General features: G+C 59.0%; 1 protein-coding gene across 5 annotated transcripts in view; it reads left to right on the top strand.

The window, feature by feature from the left end:
* TMEM104 (transmembrane protein 104) overlaps positions 1–13,702 on the top strand; it is a 56,682-nt gene extending 42,980 nt beyond the window's left edge. For all 5 annotated transcript variants that reach the window (XM_049113920.1, XM_025467920.3, XM_025467919.3 and 2 more), the window contains one exon: positions 9,726–13,702. In XM_049113920.1, the coding sequence (XP_048969877.1) occupies positions 9,726–10,486 (761 nt within the window). In that variant the 3' untranslated portion in view covers positions 10,487–13,702. The remainder of the gene's footprint in view (positions 1–9,725) is intronic.
* The last annotated feature ends 1,843 nt before the right edge of the window (positions 13,703–15,545 follow it).

Genomic DNA, 15,545 nt, shown 5'->3' with positions numbered 1-15,545 from the left:
GGTCCCCAGGGCACCCGGCGCCCCCAGCAGCCTCCACCCTCACCACCTTCCAGGAAGCTTGAGCCAAAGAGAAATGAGAAGCAGGTGCATCTCGCAGAACGGCCTGGGGCTTCCTCTTTAGTTCCTGGTTCTCATTCCGTAAGTGGTCAATAGGCCGGGGACACTCAGGAGAGACACAGGCCCCGTAGCTGTGGCCACAGAGTCTGAGCCTCAGACCACTAAGCAAACAACTGTAGACTGCCCCCACCTGGGCTGCCTCACAGGGAGCCCTTCCGCAGGAGGGGCTGAAACCGCGTCATTACTTCACCCCCGTTACCACCTTCCGCCACACACACCTCCCAGTTGGGGACACACACAGCTGGCTCAGCTCGGGGTGCCCCATTTGGTGTTATTAAAAACCCGATTCTTTCTAATAAAGACTGCTCTGAGGCACGGCAGCCTTCCTTGGTCTGGGCTGGCGAGGACCCACAGGGCTCCTTCCTCTGATTGTGTATTCAGAGCAGCGCAGCGCACATCACACCCGTTCTCTGTGCTCCCCTCAAAGTGGGTCAGGTGCCAGCCTCTCCGAGCGTCCGTGGGCAAACTTGAACCTCATGAAGCTCCTCGGCCCAGCCTTCCCTTCCTCCCCCCAGCAAGTGCCCCAGATTTGTCTTCCAGACCTACCCAGCAGGGAGAGGTGGGACTCGGCGGTGGTGGCCCGAGAAGCAGAAGGTCCCCAGGAGGAGACCGTCACCTGGGAACATAAGGGCTCTGCTTTTACCTGTCCCCAGGATTATCTGCGGCCGCTTGGCTGACTCCCCTGCAGATCCATGACTGTTTCAGCTGAGTGTCTCTTGGTGGGACTGCTCTATCTGTCACCATCAGCAGCCAGGGGTCATCTCTGTCTGGGCCATCTGTTCCCCACATCCTGTCGGCTCCACATGCCAGCTTGGTGCATGAATTCCTGCACAACCACTCACTGCTGTCCTCTCCACTGGTGCTTCTTGGAGGGCTGGGAAGCGGGTCCTGTGGCCCCCTCTGAGTAGCCAGCCAGCCAGCATCGACCTTCAACATTACCCCACCCCGCTGTCAGCACCCGCTCCCCACCCACCCTCTCTCTGGGCCCCTGTCCAGGGCTCTCCTGGGCCATCGAGTGTGTGGCTTCCCCTCGTTCCTCAGCCAGTGGAGGGAATCCAAGAAAACCTTTCTGTGTATATTTCATTTTGGACTTTATCCTTGGTTTCCTAAAAGTTCTTTCTGCTAACAGTTTAATGGAAGGGAGGATGTAGTTTCTCTCTTACTGCTCTCAGGGCAGAGTGGGCACCCAGGTAAAGTTTGCTGGAAAAACCAGCCCCATGCCACCAGATTACCCATCTCATTCACGGGACTGACCCAGGAGCCATGCTGTGCCCCAAGTAAAGGCCACCCCACGGCCACCCCGCTTCTGTGAACAGCCTTTGTGGTCAGCAGCTCTGCTCTGCATGTGGCTGAGACGCGTGCTGGCCGGTCCATCAGACAACCCCAGGGGGTCGTGGGCCAGCCGCCTGGACACTGGCAAGAGGAGGGAGGTAAGGCCCAGCTTGTGGTCAGCAAGATGAGGTCTTGGACCAGTGACAGTGGCTGCAGGTGTGTTCCTGCGCAGACTGGGCCTCGTATGGGCCGGGGTGACCTCAGCCGTGCGTCAGAAGCAGCCCTAGATGTCTCAGAGCTGGTGGGGCCCCAGCTGACCAGGGGAAGCCGAGCGCCGGTACCATAGTACTTCTCGTTTTCTCCGTCCTGGTTTGTCTGTGCGTCTAGCTACGCAGAAGAGGTGCCTCGGTGGGCTCAGGCCGCATTATGGAATACTGCAGGCTGGGTGGTTAAACAGTAGAGATTTATCTTCTCGGTTCCGGAGATTAGAAACCCAAGATCAGGGTTGGTTTCTGGGGAGGCCTCTCTTCCTGTCTTGTAGATGGCCACCTTCTTGCTCTTCCTCACAGAGGCTCTTCTCTGTGTGTGGGGGGGCAAGAGCTCTGGCACCTCTCACTCCTCTTAGGAGAATGCGGATCCCGTCAGATTAGGACTCTTATGACCTCATTGAACCTTTGTCACTTCCTTAGAGGCTCCATCTCCAAGCAGTCTCAAGGGGTGCCAGGGCTTCCGCGTAGGAATTAGAGACAGAGATAATTCAGTCCGCAACAAGAGGAGAGGACTGAGCAGCATTCAGGAAGGGTGACAGAGCCGAAGTTTTATGTTTGCAATTTTGGAAGGAGATTAGTCGGCTACTAGCCAGAGGCCCCACGGCTTCACTGTTCCGGCCATTACAAACTGAGCTTGCTCTGACAGCGTAAGAATGAAAAATTGAGACACTTGCCTCCCAGGCGCCACTTGCCGTGCTTGGAGGGAGTAGAAAGGGGAGCGATGGAAAAGCCAGAACTCTTGACTTCCTACTTGAGATTTGATAGCTTTAGAGACTCAAATACCTACTCTGCCCACGGCCCCCTCTTTCTGGCATACTTGGAAAAAGGAGCTTTGCTCTGAGTTCTCAGAAATATTTCTTAAGTAATCTCTATGCCTAACATGGGATCAAACTCACAACCCCGAGATCAAGAGTCACATGCTCTACTGACTGAGTCAGCCACCAGCCCTGGCACCACTGGAGTTGAGGAGCCTGTACCCCTTTGGAGGTAAATACTTAGCCACAGAGTGTGACCCCATAAGTTAATTATCCAGGCGTCCTTCTCTCTGGTCCCGTGATGACGATGACAGTGACCATGAGGACAACAGGGCTGGAGTCCTCCAGAAACCACAGGGGCTGAGTCAGTGTGGCAACGTAGTTAGATTGGCTTTGAATCCCCTCCCTTCAGTAGAAACACAGGTGACTTCTCGTGAATTTGTCCAGGTAAGGCCAGCAATAACAGAATGTCTTATGGCCTGAGATGAAACCTAATCCAGTCCCGAGATGCGTTTGCAGACAAGCACATCTGTGAGGGAACTTCTCATTTTTCCCTAAGGGGACTCCCTCCAGCATGACAGGCCAGTATGTCCTGTCTTCTCGGGGTGTGAAAGGAGCCCCCACCCAACCCATAGCCTGTGCTCAGGTGGGAGGGTGATGATCAAAGTAGGATGGGCCAATGTGAGCCCCCAAAATCCAAGCATAACTCCTTTTCACTCAGCCCCGTTTGGAGAGAGCCCACACCCAGGGTCCCCCCCAGATGACAGAGTGGTGGGAACACATTGTCCTTGTGTGGCCTTAGGTGGAACAAGAGGGAGCTGCTTCATTCACAGCAGGTGTGAGCAGCCCAGGTCTGATGCCAGGACCAGGACAAGGGGCATTCCTGGAAGGGTGATGACTGCACCTGACCTAGCCAGGGCAGCTGGGGCCCCTAGTATGATCCCAGTTCCCCTCCTTGGAGCAAAAGGAGTCAGGTGAAAACTGAGGGCTGGCAGGTTCCTACCTGCGCAGGACCAGGGTTTTCAGGATGGGAGATAAGGTTTCCACAATGACTCATTCCTAAGGGATGGCTTGGGCCAGGCTCCGCCCAAGTGCTTCACTGCACCATCTTGTCCCATCCTCCACGAGGTGCCGTGATCACCTCCATTTTTAAAGGTGGTAAAATGGAGGCAGTGACAGAGTGACAGGACCACCCAAGATGACACAGTTCGGTGGCAGGACCTGATTGAATCCAGAGTAACTTGTGAAGCTGAACTTGCTGAGAGGAAGAGCAGTGGGCTCCCACCCTCCCCCTGGTGGTTTCCGAGGCCTTAGAGCTTCCAGAAGTGAGCCCCCACGCACACCCCGGGCCCTGTGGGCGCTCTGTTCACAGTCGGTCCTGTTACCTAAGGAACAAATGCCCAGTCACCTGCTCCTGCTTAAGGGCTTTGAAACCTGGTCTTCAGCTTCTCTCAGCTCAGCCGGGTGTTACCCCATCTGCTCCCCCCAGCCCTCCTGAATCTCAGGAAGCCCAGGCCAACCTCTGACCAGCCTAAGGGAGGCACATCTGTGCCCCAGCCTCCTCCAAGGGCAGCACTGTGGAGGAGGAAGCTGGTACCACATCCTCCCCGGATCCAGCTCTGATGATGGGCACAGCACGGCCATTCATTATCATTAGCCCTGGCATGTTGATTCTCTGCTTGGAGAAGAGGGTGCCATCCTCGTGACAGCCGCCTTGACGGATGGCCTCTGCCTCCTATGTGTCAGAGCTAAAGCTGCTTACGGGGCTCAGAGAACAGCGAGGTATCTGGGGCAGCCCAGGCTGGGGCCTACCACAGCCCCGGGGCTTCTGGGGCCAGGTTCAGAGGTCGGAGACTTGAGAGCAGCTTTCCAGGAAGCAGCCCTGCAGAGACCAGGCAGGGTACCGCAGCCAGTTGCCGGAATGGCCTGGGTGCCTGCAGCACCCCTAGGGGAAGTCCTGGGGGTGGGGGGGCAAGGAGAGCTCTGCCCCAGGCTCCTCAACTCCAGTGGTGCCAGGGCAGGTGGTCCAGCTCATGCCAGCACCACGCAGACCCTGGAATTCTGTAAGGAAAGTGGAGCCCTGCAGGAGCAGTGGGCAGAGCCTCCCCACGGCCGAGGCCAGATCAGTGCCAGTCACGGCTGCTGGAGGCCCCAGAAGGAGCTCCTCCCTCCCCACCCCTGCCACACAGGCTGGCCCTTACTCACACAGGGATGGGTTTTGGCGCGGGGAGGATAGAGAGAAGTAAACTACAGTTGCTGGTTGCGCTCTCCAGACGCACACACCCGAGCCCTGGGCCCTCAGACCCCTGCTCGTCTCTCATTCTGTCCCAAGAGCAAGTCTGCCCCTCCGGGGAAGCCTTGACCCATCTGTGGGTGGAGGGCCTGGGAGAGAGGGACTCAGGAGGGAGGAGCCGGGGAGGCCGAGTGCTGCTGCCTTTGTCTCTCACTCTTCCCCCTGCAAACTGGGACCATCTTTGCCCCTTGGCAGGAGTTTAGAAGGGTGTTGGCCCACCTGTCCTACTCTCTGAAAGGAGTGTGGCTGTGAGGACAGAAAGACAGCGGGAGGCCCCGCAGCTCCTGGCCAGGCTGCTTCTCTGGCTCTTGCTGGCAAGAGAGGGAGAGCAGGAGACTGCCTCTGGAAAGCCGTATTTTCTTCTGACGACTTTGAGAGCCCAGTTAGTGCCTGGGTAGATGAGAGGACACCTGATACACAGTACTACCCTGACCACCCGCCATGGTTGAAGTCGCCGCCATCCCCGTGATGGGACCCTGGTGTTGTCGTGCAGGATGTTCCTGGTGTAAAATTTACTTTGAACCACGCTTCCTCAGATAGAGAAGGGAAGTGTCTTTACTAGGCCATCTGCCCAGGCCTCCAGAGGACTGAATGTGTGGGAACCGGGGGCAGGCTGTGGCCCAAGGCCAGTGGATGTGGTGAGGCCGGAGGACGCTGGCCTCAGAGCAGCTGCCAGAGTAAGTGTGTGAGGGTAGCACACCTCTCCAGGCCAAGTCACTAGAGTGGAAGCCTGGAAACTGCGATGCTCGTGGAGGGCCCTACCTCCAGCCCCTCCTCCTCTGGCTGCCAGAACCAGAACCCCTGCTCCTCTGCGACCCCCCACTTGTCTTTTGCCTGTGGGCTTGGATAGGACTTGGATACCTCCCACAGCAGGGATCTCATCACCTACCCTGCAGCTAATGTGGCTGTTACCAGTTCTTGTAATTTGTCTCTGCAACGTCTGTCAGTTCCCCTGGACAGTGGGCTCCCGAAGGACAGGGATTATATTTGCTCAGTGCACTGTCCTCAGGTGCCCAGAACATGTAAGCAGTCATCGCGGCTTCACCAGGTGGGTGGTCAGTCCCAGCAGAGCCATGAGTTACACAAAACAAGTGCAAGTTTTTCACATGGGCTGTTATTTCAGCTATTTAAAGAGAAGTCTCTTGTCCTGCCTCATCACCTTGCAGCTGTGCCTCCCAAGGCCGACAGCCACTCCTCACGTGACATGTGCCAGGCCCTCACCTCCTTCCCCACCACAGAATCCTCCCCGGCAACTCACTGCATCTCGTCACCCCTTGGAGTGTGAGTTCCAGCGCCGATGCGGGTGGATGTGGGCCAGGTGCTCGTCCTATCGCCTGGGGTCTCTGAGCGTGGCCTATGAGGGTCAGAGAGAAGTCAGGGCCTGGGCAGCAAGGTGTCGGGGAGCACTCACCACTCTGCCCTTAGTGTCCGCCCCACAGCCCCGGCCAGGTGGGCCAAGCATCTGGCGGTAGCCGGCCGAGTCTCGGCGTCAGTGTGGACACCTAGAGCCCTGCTGTCTGTCATGCTTCCTGACAGTCTGTCACTCACAGCCTGTCACCCTCTTTCATCTTGATTTATTAGCAGGTCTAATGAGTTTGGGGAGCAGCTGTCTGCCAGGGATGGGACCATCCATCTAGGAGATGTCTGTTGAACTCTGCTCCTCCCGCAGCCACGGGGGTAGGAGCCATGGACTAAGGGGTGTGGCCACAAGGACAGGGGCCGGAGAGCCGCTCAGGGGTGAGTCCTGGTGCATCTAGTCCAGGACCTGGCTGGCCCTCCTGCCTCCTTCCCGTCCTCTCCTTCTCTGTTCCTCCATTACAACATGAAGTTGGGGTATCCCTGCTTTCTTTTGAACTTGCCCACTTGGAGACCAGGCTGGAACATTTGGCCTTGCCTCTCCACTCCTGAGAACATAGGCCAGCGCCCACCCTGTGACCTCGCAGTGACGGGGGCGGGGTGGGTTGGGGGGACCCGAAGGGCTCCGGTGCCTCAGACTTCCACTGCCCCTTCCCAAGGCTTGCTGGGGCTCATGGGCGCAGAGCCAGTCCTCAGCGCTTTCCAAGCCCAGGCAGTGCTCCTCAGGCGTCTGCTCCGGGGGCATCGTGTGCCCTTCCTCGGAAGAGCTTCTCAGCTTGGAGCCGTGTGCTCATGTGGTGAGCATCACACGCTGCTCCAGCGAATGTCCCTCTTCCCCCTGACTGGAGCATTAAGTGTCCCAGGAGCAGGGTGGGGCCTGGCACCAAGTGGGTACTGGGTCAGGATCCAGGGGGGCAAATGAAGCACCTCTGCTTCCCTGTGCTGCAAGGTCACGCAACAAAGCAGTACAGCATGTGGGTGATGAGAGCGGGGCTCGCCGGGGATGGCCCCCAGATGAGACTGTCTCCCTCCAGACCCTTCTCCAGGAGCTGCTACTTTTTTTGATGTTAGAATCACCTCCCAAGAGTCTCTGGCATCTTCATTCCTGGATAGGATCCAACATCTAGCCCTTGGGGGTAGATCTGGTTTTTGGAAATAGACTTGAGTAAGAGAACAAGATGGGTGACGAATCGAGGTCATAGCATTGTGAGGTAAGCCTAATTATAGCTAGAAGATTGTGAGATAAGCTTTCTTATCTCCCATAGCCATGCTTTTTATCAGCCACCCTGAAAGTTCTAGAAAATGTCACATGTCATCATTGACATAAAGACACGGTTCCCGAGACGGTGACTCCAGGAGACACCAGTCAGTAGCCATAGGTTCGGGATAGAGGTTGCCAATATCTCTGTATGCTTTAATGCATAAAAAAGCATAAAAACTCAGTCTCCTGTCTTTGGAACCCTCTGTAAATCGGTGTTTTTGCAGTAAGGAAAGCCCAGGGCTGCCCAGACTGCTCACCTGGAAGTCAGCAAGCCTGCGTGTCCCACAGCTTCCTGGAGATGTAGCGTTGAGGAGGAAGGTGGGTGGAGAGGCACTGGCCAGCATCCAGGGCTAGAGGCAGCCGTGACTCAGTGACTCGGAGTTGCTGTTTCTGTCTTCTCCCACGGCACCCTGAGGCCGAGCCACAGGGACAGCTTTCTCCACGCACCTCTTTCCAGGCTGCGAGTGGCACCAGGTCACGAGGTGACACCTGAGATGGTGGTGGCAGAGTCAGGTTGGAATCTTGCCTTAGAGCGGCTGCCTTCCGCGGGACGGTCAGCAGCGGCCTCTTGAGTAGCTAAGCTCCAGGCACCCCCCCGCCCCCGGCCAATGCACCCCGTCTGCCAGCTGTAGCCACCTGACTGCTCAGTTCTGTGCTGTGACCCTTTCTGGCCCTGAGACAGACTGCCTGGCACACAGGGGACTCTACCTCCACCCTGGCCCAGTGCACTTCCACCCAGGGATCTCTGCTCTGCACTCAGCCCCAGAGATCCAATGAGCCAGGCTGCCAGGGTCCCAGGCTGTCCCGTCGGCCCCTGACCATCCTCCAGGGGCTAATCCAGAGACAGCTCCCTGGGCTAAGACCCCACGGGAGGAGCTGGCTCCCCATTTTCCTCTTGACCTGCGGGAGCGCGGAAGGAAGACAAGCAGCGTCTCTGGAGCAGCGAGGGTCGTGGCGTCCTCAGAGTTGTCCAGAGTCGGGAGTGGCAGGGACTGGGGCAGGCTGAGGAAGAAACAAATCATCTTCTATATTGGCAGTTTGCACAGGCCTGTTCCCGTGCTCCTTCCCTGCTCCTGTCCCCCGTGTCGGACAGCTCTGATTAAAAGGAATAGGTGACATTTCTGTCAATCCCACTCCCGAGTGTCATTGTGGGAACACACTGGTCTGGCTTTCTGTGAGTCCCAGGAAAAAGGCCACTGCTTTCCAGGGTACCAGGGGCTGTGACATGGCCTGAGGGGACAGCGGGGACACCCCCAGCCTCCCACACAAGGAGGGGCCCTGTGCCTCAGACAGGCTGGCCTCCTTCAGCCCCGCTGCCCCTTCCCGCTCACCTGTGTGGCCCAGCAACAGATGTCAGGTGTCCCAGAGCACAGGCTAGGGGGGCCGTCAGGTCTGGCCTGAACAGCCGGGTTTATGAACTCCAAAACAGGACAGGGATACCAGGGGTTCTGTGTGTATCAAGTGGCTGACGGCGAAGGCGGTCCTGGGCAGTCTGGGTAGCAGATGTGAGAAGCCAGAGACACGGGGGCGTCAGCTGGACCTCGCAGTGTGTCTGCCTCCGGGAGCCCCAGCTGATGAGTGCGGCTCCGGGTGTGAGACCCTTATGAGGGGCTCTTGTAAAACCTGCTGGAATCTGTTCGCTCCGAACAGCCCTAGGTCCCCTTCTGCCCTATAGCAAACCCAGGTCACGGTCACTCCCTCGTCCCCTGCCTCTGCCACCAGGTCCAGGAGAACAGGGCCATGTGCCATTTGCCTCCAGCCTTGAAGCCAGCAGCTCAGAGGGCTTGGCTCTTCCGAGTGTTGGTCTTGATGCCATTTCTTCTCTTGAGCGGCCACGGGCACCCTCCTGCCTGCTGTAGGCCCCTGGGTGCCCACCTCTGTTCAGAGCCACCGACTCTCTTTCCCACCCCCCTCAGATGCCTCTAAGCAGGTGCCCGTGGCCCCAGAGGACAAATCCTCCCAAATGCTCGGCACCCCTGACCCCTCCACTGCCCCCAGCTCCCCACACATAGGTTCTTTAAGCCGAGGGAGGGAGGGTGAATGTGAGTTCCAACCCAGACCTGCCAGGGAGAGGCAGAGGCCCCGAGAAGCCCCATGAGGGAGCCAGGCAGCGCCTGGCCAGGAGCGCGCACTCCTCGGAGAAGACAGCGTGGGCCCGCCCTGCCCACCGCCCCAGTGCAGCCCCTTCCCATGCCCAGGCGCCCCCGAGACACGTACCCTCCCCCCCAGGGGAGAGGGAGCACCGGCAGCAGCCACTGCCGACCTGCCCCACCACGCGGCCCTCAGGGGCCCCCGAGCTTCCTAATCCCGTGGAGCTCCAGCCCCTGGGCGGGCGCCACCCAACAACCGGCCAGCCCAGGGCCGTTCCCGCTCAGCTGGCCGACGGCCCTCTTGTCTTCCAGCTTTCGCCATCATGATCGTGCTGGCCCTGGTCCGCATCGGGCACGGGCACAGGGAGGGCCACCCGCCCCTGGCCGACCTCTCCGGGGTCCGGAACCTGTTCGGCGTGTGCGTCTACTCCTTCATGTGCCAGCACTCCCTGCCGTCCCTCATCACACCTGTGTCCTCCAAGCGCCACCTCACGCGCCTGGTCTTCCTGGACTACGTGCTGATCCTCTCCTTCTACGGCCTCCTGTGCTTCACCGCCATCTTCTGCTTCCGCGGCGACAGCCTCATGGACATGTACACCCTCAACTTCGCGCGCTGTGACGTCGTGAGCGTGGCCGCCGTGCGCTTCTTCCTGGGCCTCTTCCCCGTCTTCACCATCAGCACCAACTTCCCCATCATCGCCGTGACCCTGCGCAACAACTGGAAGACGCTCTTCCACCGCGAGGGGGGCACGTACCCCTGGGTGGTGGACCGCGTGGTGTTCCCCACCATCACCCTGCTGCCCCCCGTGCTGGTGGCCTTCTGCACCCATGACCTGGAGTCCCTGGTGGGCATCACGGGGGCCTATGCAGGCACGGGCATCCAGTACGTCATCCCTGCCTTCCTGGTGTACCACTGCCGCAAGGACACCCAGTTGACCTTGGGCTATGGGACCGTCAACAAGCACAGGTCCCCTTTCCGCCACACCTTCTGGGTGGGCTTCGTGCTGCTCTGGGCTTTCTCCTGCTTCTTCTTCGTCACCGCCAACATTGTCCTCAGTGAGACCAAGGTCTGATGGCGGAACGTGTCTGGTGGTAAGAGAGGTGGGGGCTGCACTCTGGCCCCCCGATTCACCTTCCCGCCTGCAGAGCCAAGATCTAGTTCCTTCCCAGGGTTCCTGGGGGCAGGCGAGACCGGACTCTGGGAGGAGGCCCTCCACACCTCCAGCTGGAGGTCTTCTCCCCGGCCAGGATTCCGCACCGCGCCTCCCTCGCCGGGCGGCCCTCCTCCCAAGCCCTCCTGCGTGGGGCTTCCCCTGGCCAGCCAGGCTGCACGACCCGGGCATGCAGCTGCCCGGATTCCAGGTTCGGCTTCTGCTTGACGCACAGGCCCCACCACGACAACCATGGGGGCAGGCTCCTTCCCCGTACGGTGGGGACGCAGTGCTGGCACTGCCACTATTTATACCAGACACCATGTCCCCTCCTCCTTTGTCCCAGTCCCTCCTGCATCTGTGTCTGGGGAATCTGCTCCACTAGTAGCTGCTGCTGCCTCAGGGCGAGTCCCAGGCCCTAACCCTCCTCCCCTGGGGCTTGCCAGTGACAGGCAGGTCCCACCTTCCCCTCAGGCCTGGAGTGGCCAGGTGCCACGCCCAGGGGGACGGGTGTGTTTCCAGCCCCCACAACAAGAACAGGAAGTGCTAATCGGCACCAGGGTCCCCGGACTGTAGCTGAATGGGGCCCTTGGCTGTGGCTGCCAGCGCCCGTCCTGAGCTCCTGAGCCCGTGATGACTCGGAGCCACAGGCAGGAGCACTCCTTCCTCGGCGTACAGCAGCCCGGCAGACCATTTAAAGCCCAGAGCCTGTGACCCCTCAGAGGGATCCTCTGCTCTCCTGACTGCCCCACTGGGGCGCACAGGGGCTCCTGCGTGATGGGGGGTGGTGTATAAGGACCACTAAAGGGAGCCACCCCAAGCCACCATCGCGGTGGCCTGAGAGCACCACAGCCATGCAGTGGTGGGCAGGCTCTGCTTCCAACCCTATAAGAGGTCAGGCCTGTGGGGCGGCAGCAAGCTTGGCTGACCCTGCTCCCGCTCCAGTACTAAGGGTGGCTCCCTTTTGAGCCAGGCTGTGGGTGCTCTGTTCATACTTTCCATGACCCTTGGGTGCTGTGGAGCGAGATGGGGCACCAGCCACCATTCTCATGGAAGAAGGCGAGGGTTTCTGGTCACCTCACCAGCTCTTCCGTCGTCCCATCCCTGTCACAATCATGCATGCGTCTGCTGGGCCAGCCTTCTTTGGAAACACAGGTGACTGGGGAACTCTGCATTTTCAATGTGCCTTCTGCTTCAGGACCTGGGGGTCCTTCCTGACCCTTCCTGGCGTGCCCCCAGCCCAGGGCCTGGCCCACCTGTCCTGGAGCCCAGAGCAGCTTGACCCAGAGCTGCCTGTCTGGGGTGGGGTCTCAGGTCCCCAACCCCCACTCCCCCCTTTGATTTCAGTGCCTTGCTCAGCCCACTTTCGGGAACCTTCCAGCCTCCCCTGCATGGCCTGGTATTCGTACCTTGGACAGAGCAACCACGCTGGCTCTCCTGGGGCCCCTGATGGTCTCAGAGGGAGTGGGAGGAAGGCCTGAGATTTGTAGGAACTGGGCAGTCCACAGGCGGTGCCACCCCTCGCCCTGGCTGCCCCAGCCTGTGAGAACCCCAGGTCGCACGTGATTGGCCGTGGTCTGCTTTCTCACTGTTGTCACACATCTCTTTATCCGTCCCCAAGTATTGTGATTTTTCCATCCATGTGAAAAATAGACCACCCCTCCCCATCTGTCACCGCGGCTTCTTCCCAGGAGACCCCACCCCGGGCAGAGCAGGGAGGGCTCCTGGATAGCAGACACTCCATGGCTCCAGCCCTACCTGGAGCTGCCCAGCTGTTTGCTGAAAACTCAAAACATCTGTACTTACCCTCCTCTAGTTACATCCCCTCTTGCTTAAGGACAAAGCAAATTAAATCATCTTGCTGCCCCAGGCTCCAAACCAAATATTGGCCGTGAGTTTATTAGCATCATAAAGCCCAGGTTGATTTATGTGACAATCTGGAGCCACATGGCAGTGCAGTCGGGTGGCTCCATTCCCCTCCTCCGAGCCAGGCAGCCCGGGCCCTGGAGGGAGGGAATTGGCCCCAGGTGGCTGCATCGCTGACGGCGAGGGTGAGCCAGGCCACTCCCCACTGCCACTGTCTGGGCTCCTTTGCTCCTCAGTGTTCACCTGCTGTCTGACCTGCTGGAGGTTGGATGGGGTCACGTTCCGCTCTCCTGCTGATAGCTGGGGTGGGGGGGGCTGCCGACAGCTAGACAGACCCCTGATGATGCTTGTTCACCAAGTGCATCGACCAGGCTTGGCTGCAAGTGCTTACACCAGTGTGGTGAGGTGGGCGAGTTGGATCTTGATTCCTGTTTTACATCTGGGCCTCCCAGGGTCAGTGGCAGGGAGGGCAGAGGAGACCACCAGCCCGACCTGGCCCTCGTACAGGTGTCACTGTGGAGGAGCACATAAACTCAACAGCCTCCACATGCCTTTCACCCAGCCTGGCCCCAAGGGCAGGCTAGGCCACGGTGGGAGTCGCGTTCCCTCCGGCCGGGGTGCCACCGGCTCCTGCCCCTACGGCCAGAGAGGTGGCTGCAGGCTTATGGATGGGGCAGATGGCAGGTGACAGGGCTGCGAGGCACTGCTGAGTGGTGGAAGGTGGGCAGCGGGCACCTCGCCAGGCCCTTAGCTACACAGCTGTTCTCACCACCTGGGGGCCAGGAGCAGCCTGGGCCTCAAGCAGGCTGAAGTCACAGTGGGGACGAGCCCGGCAGGTCCAGGCCCTCAGGCCGTGTGCCCATAGATTCCCCGGGGAAGGGCTGACCCCAGCCTGGCCATGCTCACAGCCACTGCAAAGCTGTTCTTCTGAAAGCGAGATCCAGGACTGCAGGAGAGAGCTTTGCACACCTTCTCCCACGGAGCTGGGGTTCACAGTGTTGGTGGGAGAAAGAATAGCAGCCCCCCGAGTGCCTGGTCTGTGCTGGACACGGTGCTGGCTGCTGTCCGCATGAACCTTGGCATCATTTGGGGATTGGGAACGTGGACCGAGACGTCGGACCTGCCCCTTGCAGGCGGCGAGCCTCCACGCTCCTCCCCGTCATTCATAACGTGGAGGTGATAGTGCCTGCACCGCTGACCGGTTGTGGGACCTTCAGTGCTGAGCTTAGTGCCTGGCACAGAAGTGCTCAATAAAGCTATTACGTACGGATGCTCGGCTGTCTTGTCACTTGCCGGCCATATAGCTGTGCTCATAGCCACAGACCCCGGATTCACCGAAGACCCCGGGATGGGTCCCCAGGCACCTGCTGGCTTCCTAGCCTCCCGATGCATTGTCTTGGGTCAACTGCCTGCTACAATTCAGAGACGGGAAACTGGGCTGAATTCTTCAGGGTCTAGAGGGCGAAAGTGGTCTGTCCCTGCTCCAGGGAACTTAAGGACCCTTTCAAAGAGCCAAACTGAGGCGTGGCTGGAGAGTTCTGGAGCCGGGATGGAAGCCCAGGTATGCTGACCGAGGCCATCATGCCCGCCCGTGGCTCAGCTCTGTGCCCCTTGCCCGCTAGCAGCCCCTGGAAAGAGGTGGTGTGGACGATGAGCCGCTCAGTAAAGCCAATGGAGGAAACAGCCACGCAGCAGCAGGGTAAGACAAAGTTCCTGCTGCTGAGACAGGTGACCGAGAGCCTCCCTTTTCCTGAAGGCATCTCACCAAAAGCAGCAGCCACGTCTGGGTGTCTGGTGTCTGGGTGGATTCAGCTGGCTCTCTGCTCCACAGTCGGGCCCTGTTCATGATGACTGATCTGCGGCCCTGCGACAAGGCTCCCTCCTCCCCCACTGCCAGGCTTTCTGCTCTCCTCCTGGATGGCGCAGGGGGCGCCAGGGCTCTGAGCAGGAGGCTGGGGAGCCAGGCCAAGCAAGCTCTGAACCTGCAGGAGGCGTCCTCCCTGCCTCCACTTCCCACGGGGCTCACCTCTCCCCAGAACACATTCCTAGAGCAGGGACGAGGCAGCCAAGAGCCTGGCTCCAGGAGCAGGATTGGCCCCTCCTCGGAGCCAGTCAGCAGCAGGCTCAGCTCCACATTTGGCTTTTAATTATCTTTCCAGTTCTTGGTTATTAATGATCTTGGGCAGAGAGCGGAGAGCAGCCTGGACCTCAAGACTCCTCCCAGCTTACCTGCTGCAGAGCTAAGCTCAGATTCGGGGAGCAGGAGGGGTCAGGTCCAGGGGCTGGCCGCCAACAGTTAACTCTCTCACCACCTGTAGTTGTTGTCAAGGTCAACTCCCTCCCAAGGTACTGGCCTCGTGCACTCACCTAGACCCACATTACCACCTGTGGCTGAGACCTGGCTCCGTGAAAATCCATAGGGCAGAGGACATTGACTGTAATGGGCTGGGGCCACGCATTCCTGGCATAGTCCAGCTCTCCAGTCAGGCACAGAGCAGTGTTAGAAGTTCCCCCCACTCCAGGGGCGCCTGGGTGGCACAGTTGGTTAAGCCTCTCAGTCTTGGTTTCAGCTCAGGTCATCTCAGGGCCAGGAGATCGAGCCCCGCATCAGGCTCTGCACTCAGGGAAGAGTCTGCTAAAGTTTCTCTCTCTCTGCCTCTCTCTGATCTCTCTCTCTCTAATCTAATAAATCTTAAAAAAAAAAAAAAAAAAAAAAAAAGTTCTGGGGCACCGGCCTTGCTCAGATGGTTAAGTGTCTGCCTTCAACTCAGATCATGATCTCCATGTCCCGGAATCAAAACCTGTGTTGGGCTCCTGGCTCAGCAGGGAGTCTGTTTCTCCCTCTCTTTCCTGCTCGGGTTCTCTCTCTCTCTCAAATGAATAAATAAAATCTTAAAAAAAAAAAAAAAAGGATTTCCTCCCTCTCCACCATTGCAGCTGCTCTCACCCCTAAAACCAAACAAAAAAACTTCCAGTTTTCATGGCTCCACCCCAGTAGCAGAGTGCCCCAAGGCAGGCCCAGCCGGAGCTGTGTGGGCAAGGGCCGGGGTGCTGACCTTCAGCACTGGCCTCCCCGGCTCCTCCCTGTTACGTGGAGGTCACTTCTGCCCTGCCT

This window comes from Canis lupus, chromosome 9 (genome assembly GCF_003254725.2).
Source record: "Canis lupus dingo isolate Sandy chromosome 9, ASM325472v2, whole genome shotgun sequence".
Taxonomy (NCBI): domain Eukaryota; kingdom Metazoa; phylum Chordata; class Mammalia; order Carnivora; family Canidae; genus Canis; species Canis lupus.
Note: the sequence above shows the minus strand (reverse complement) of the source record. Positions and strands in the feature narration are given on the sequence as shown.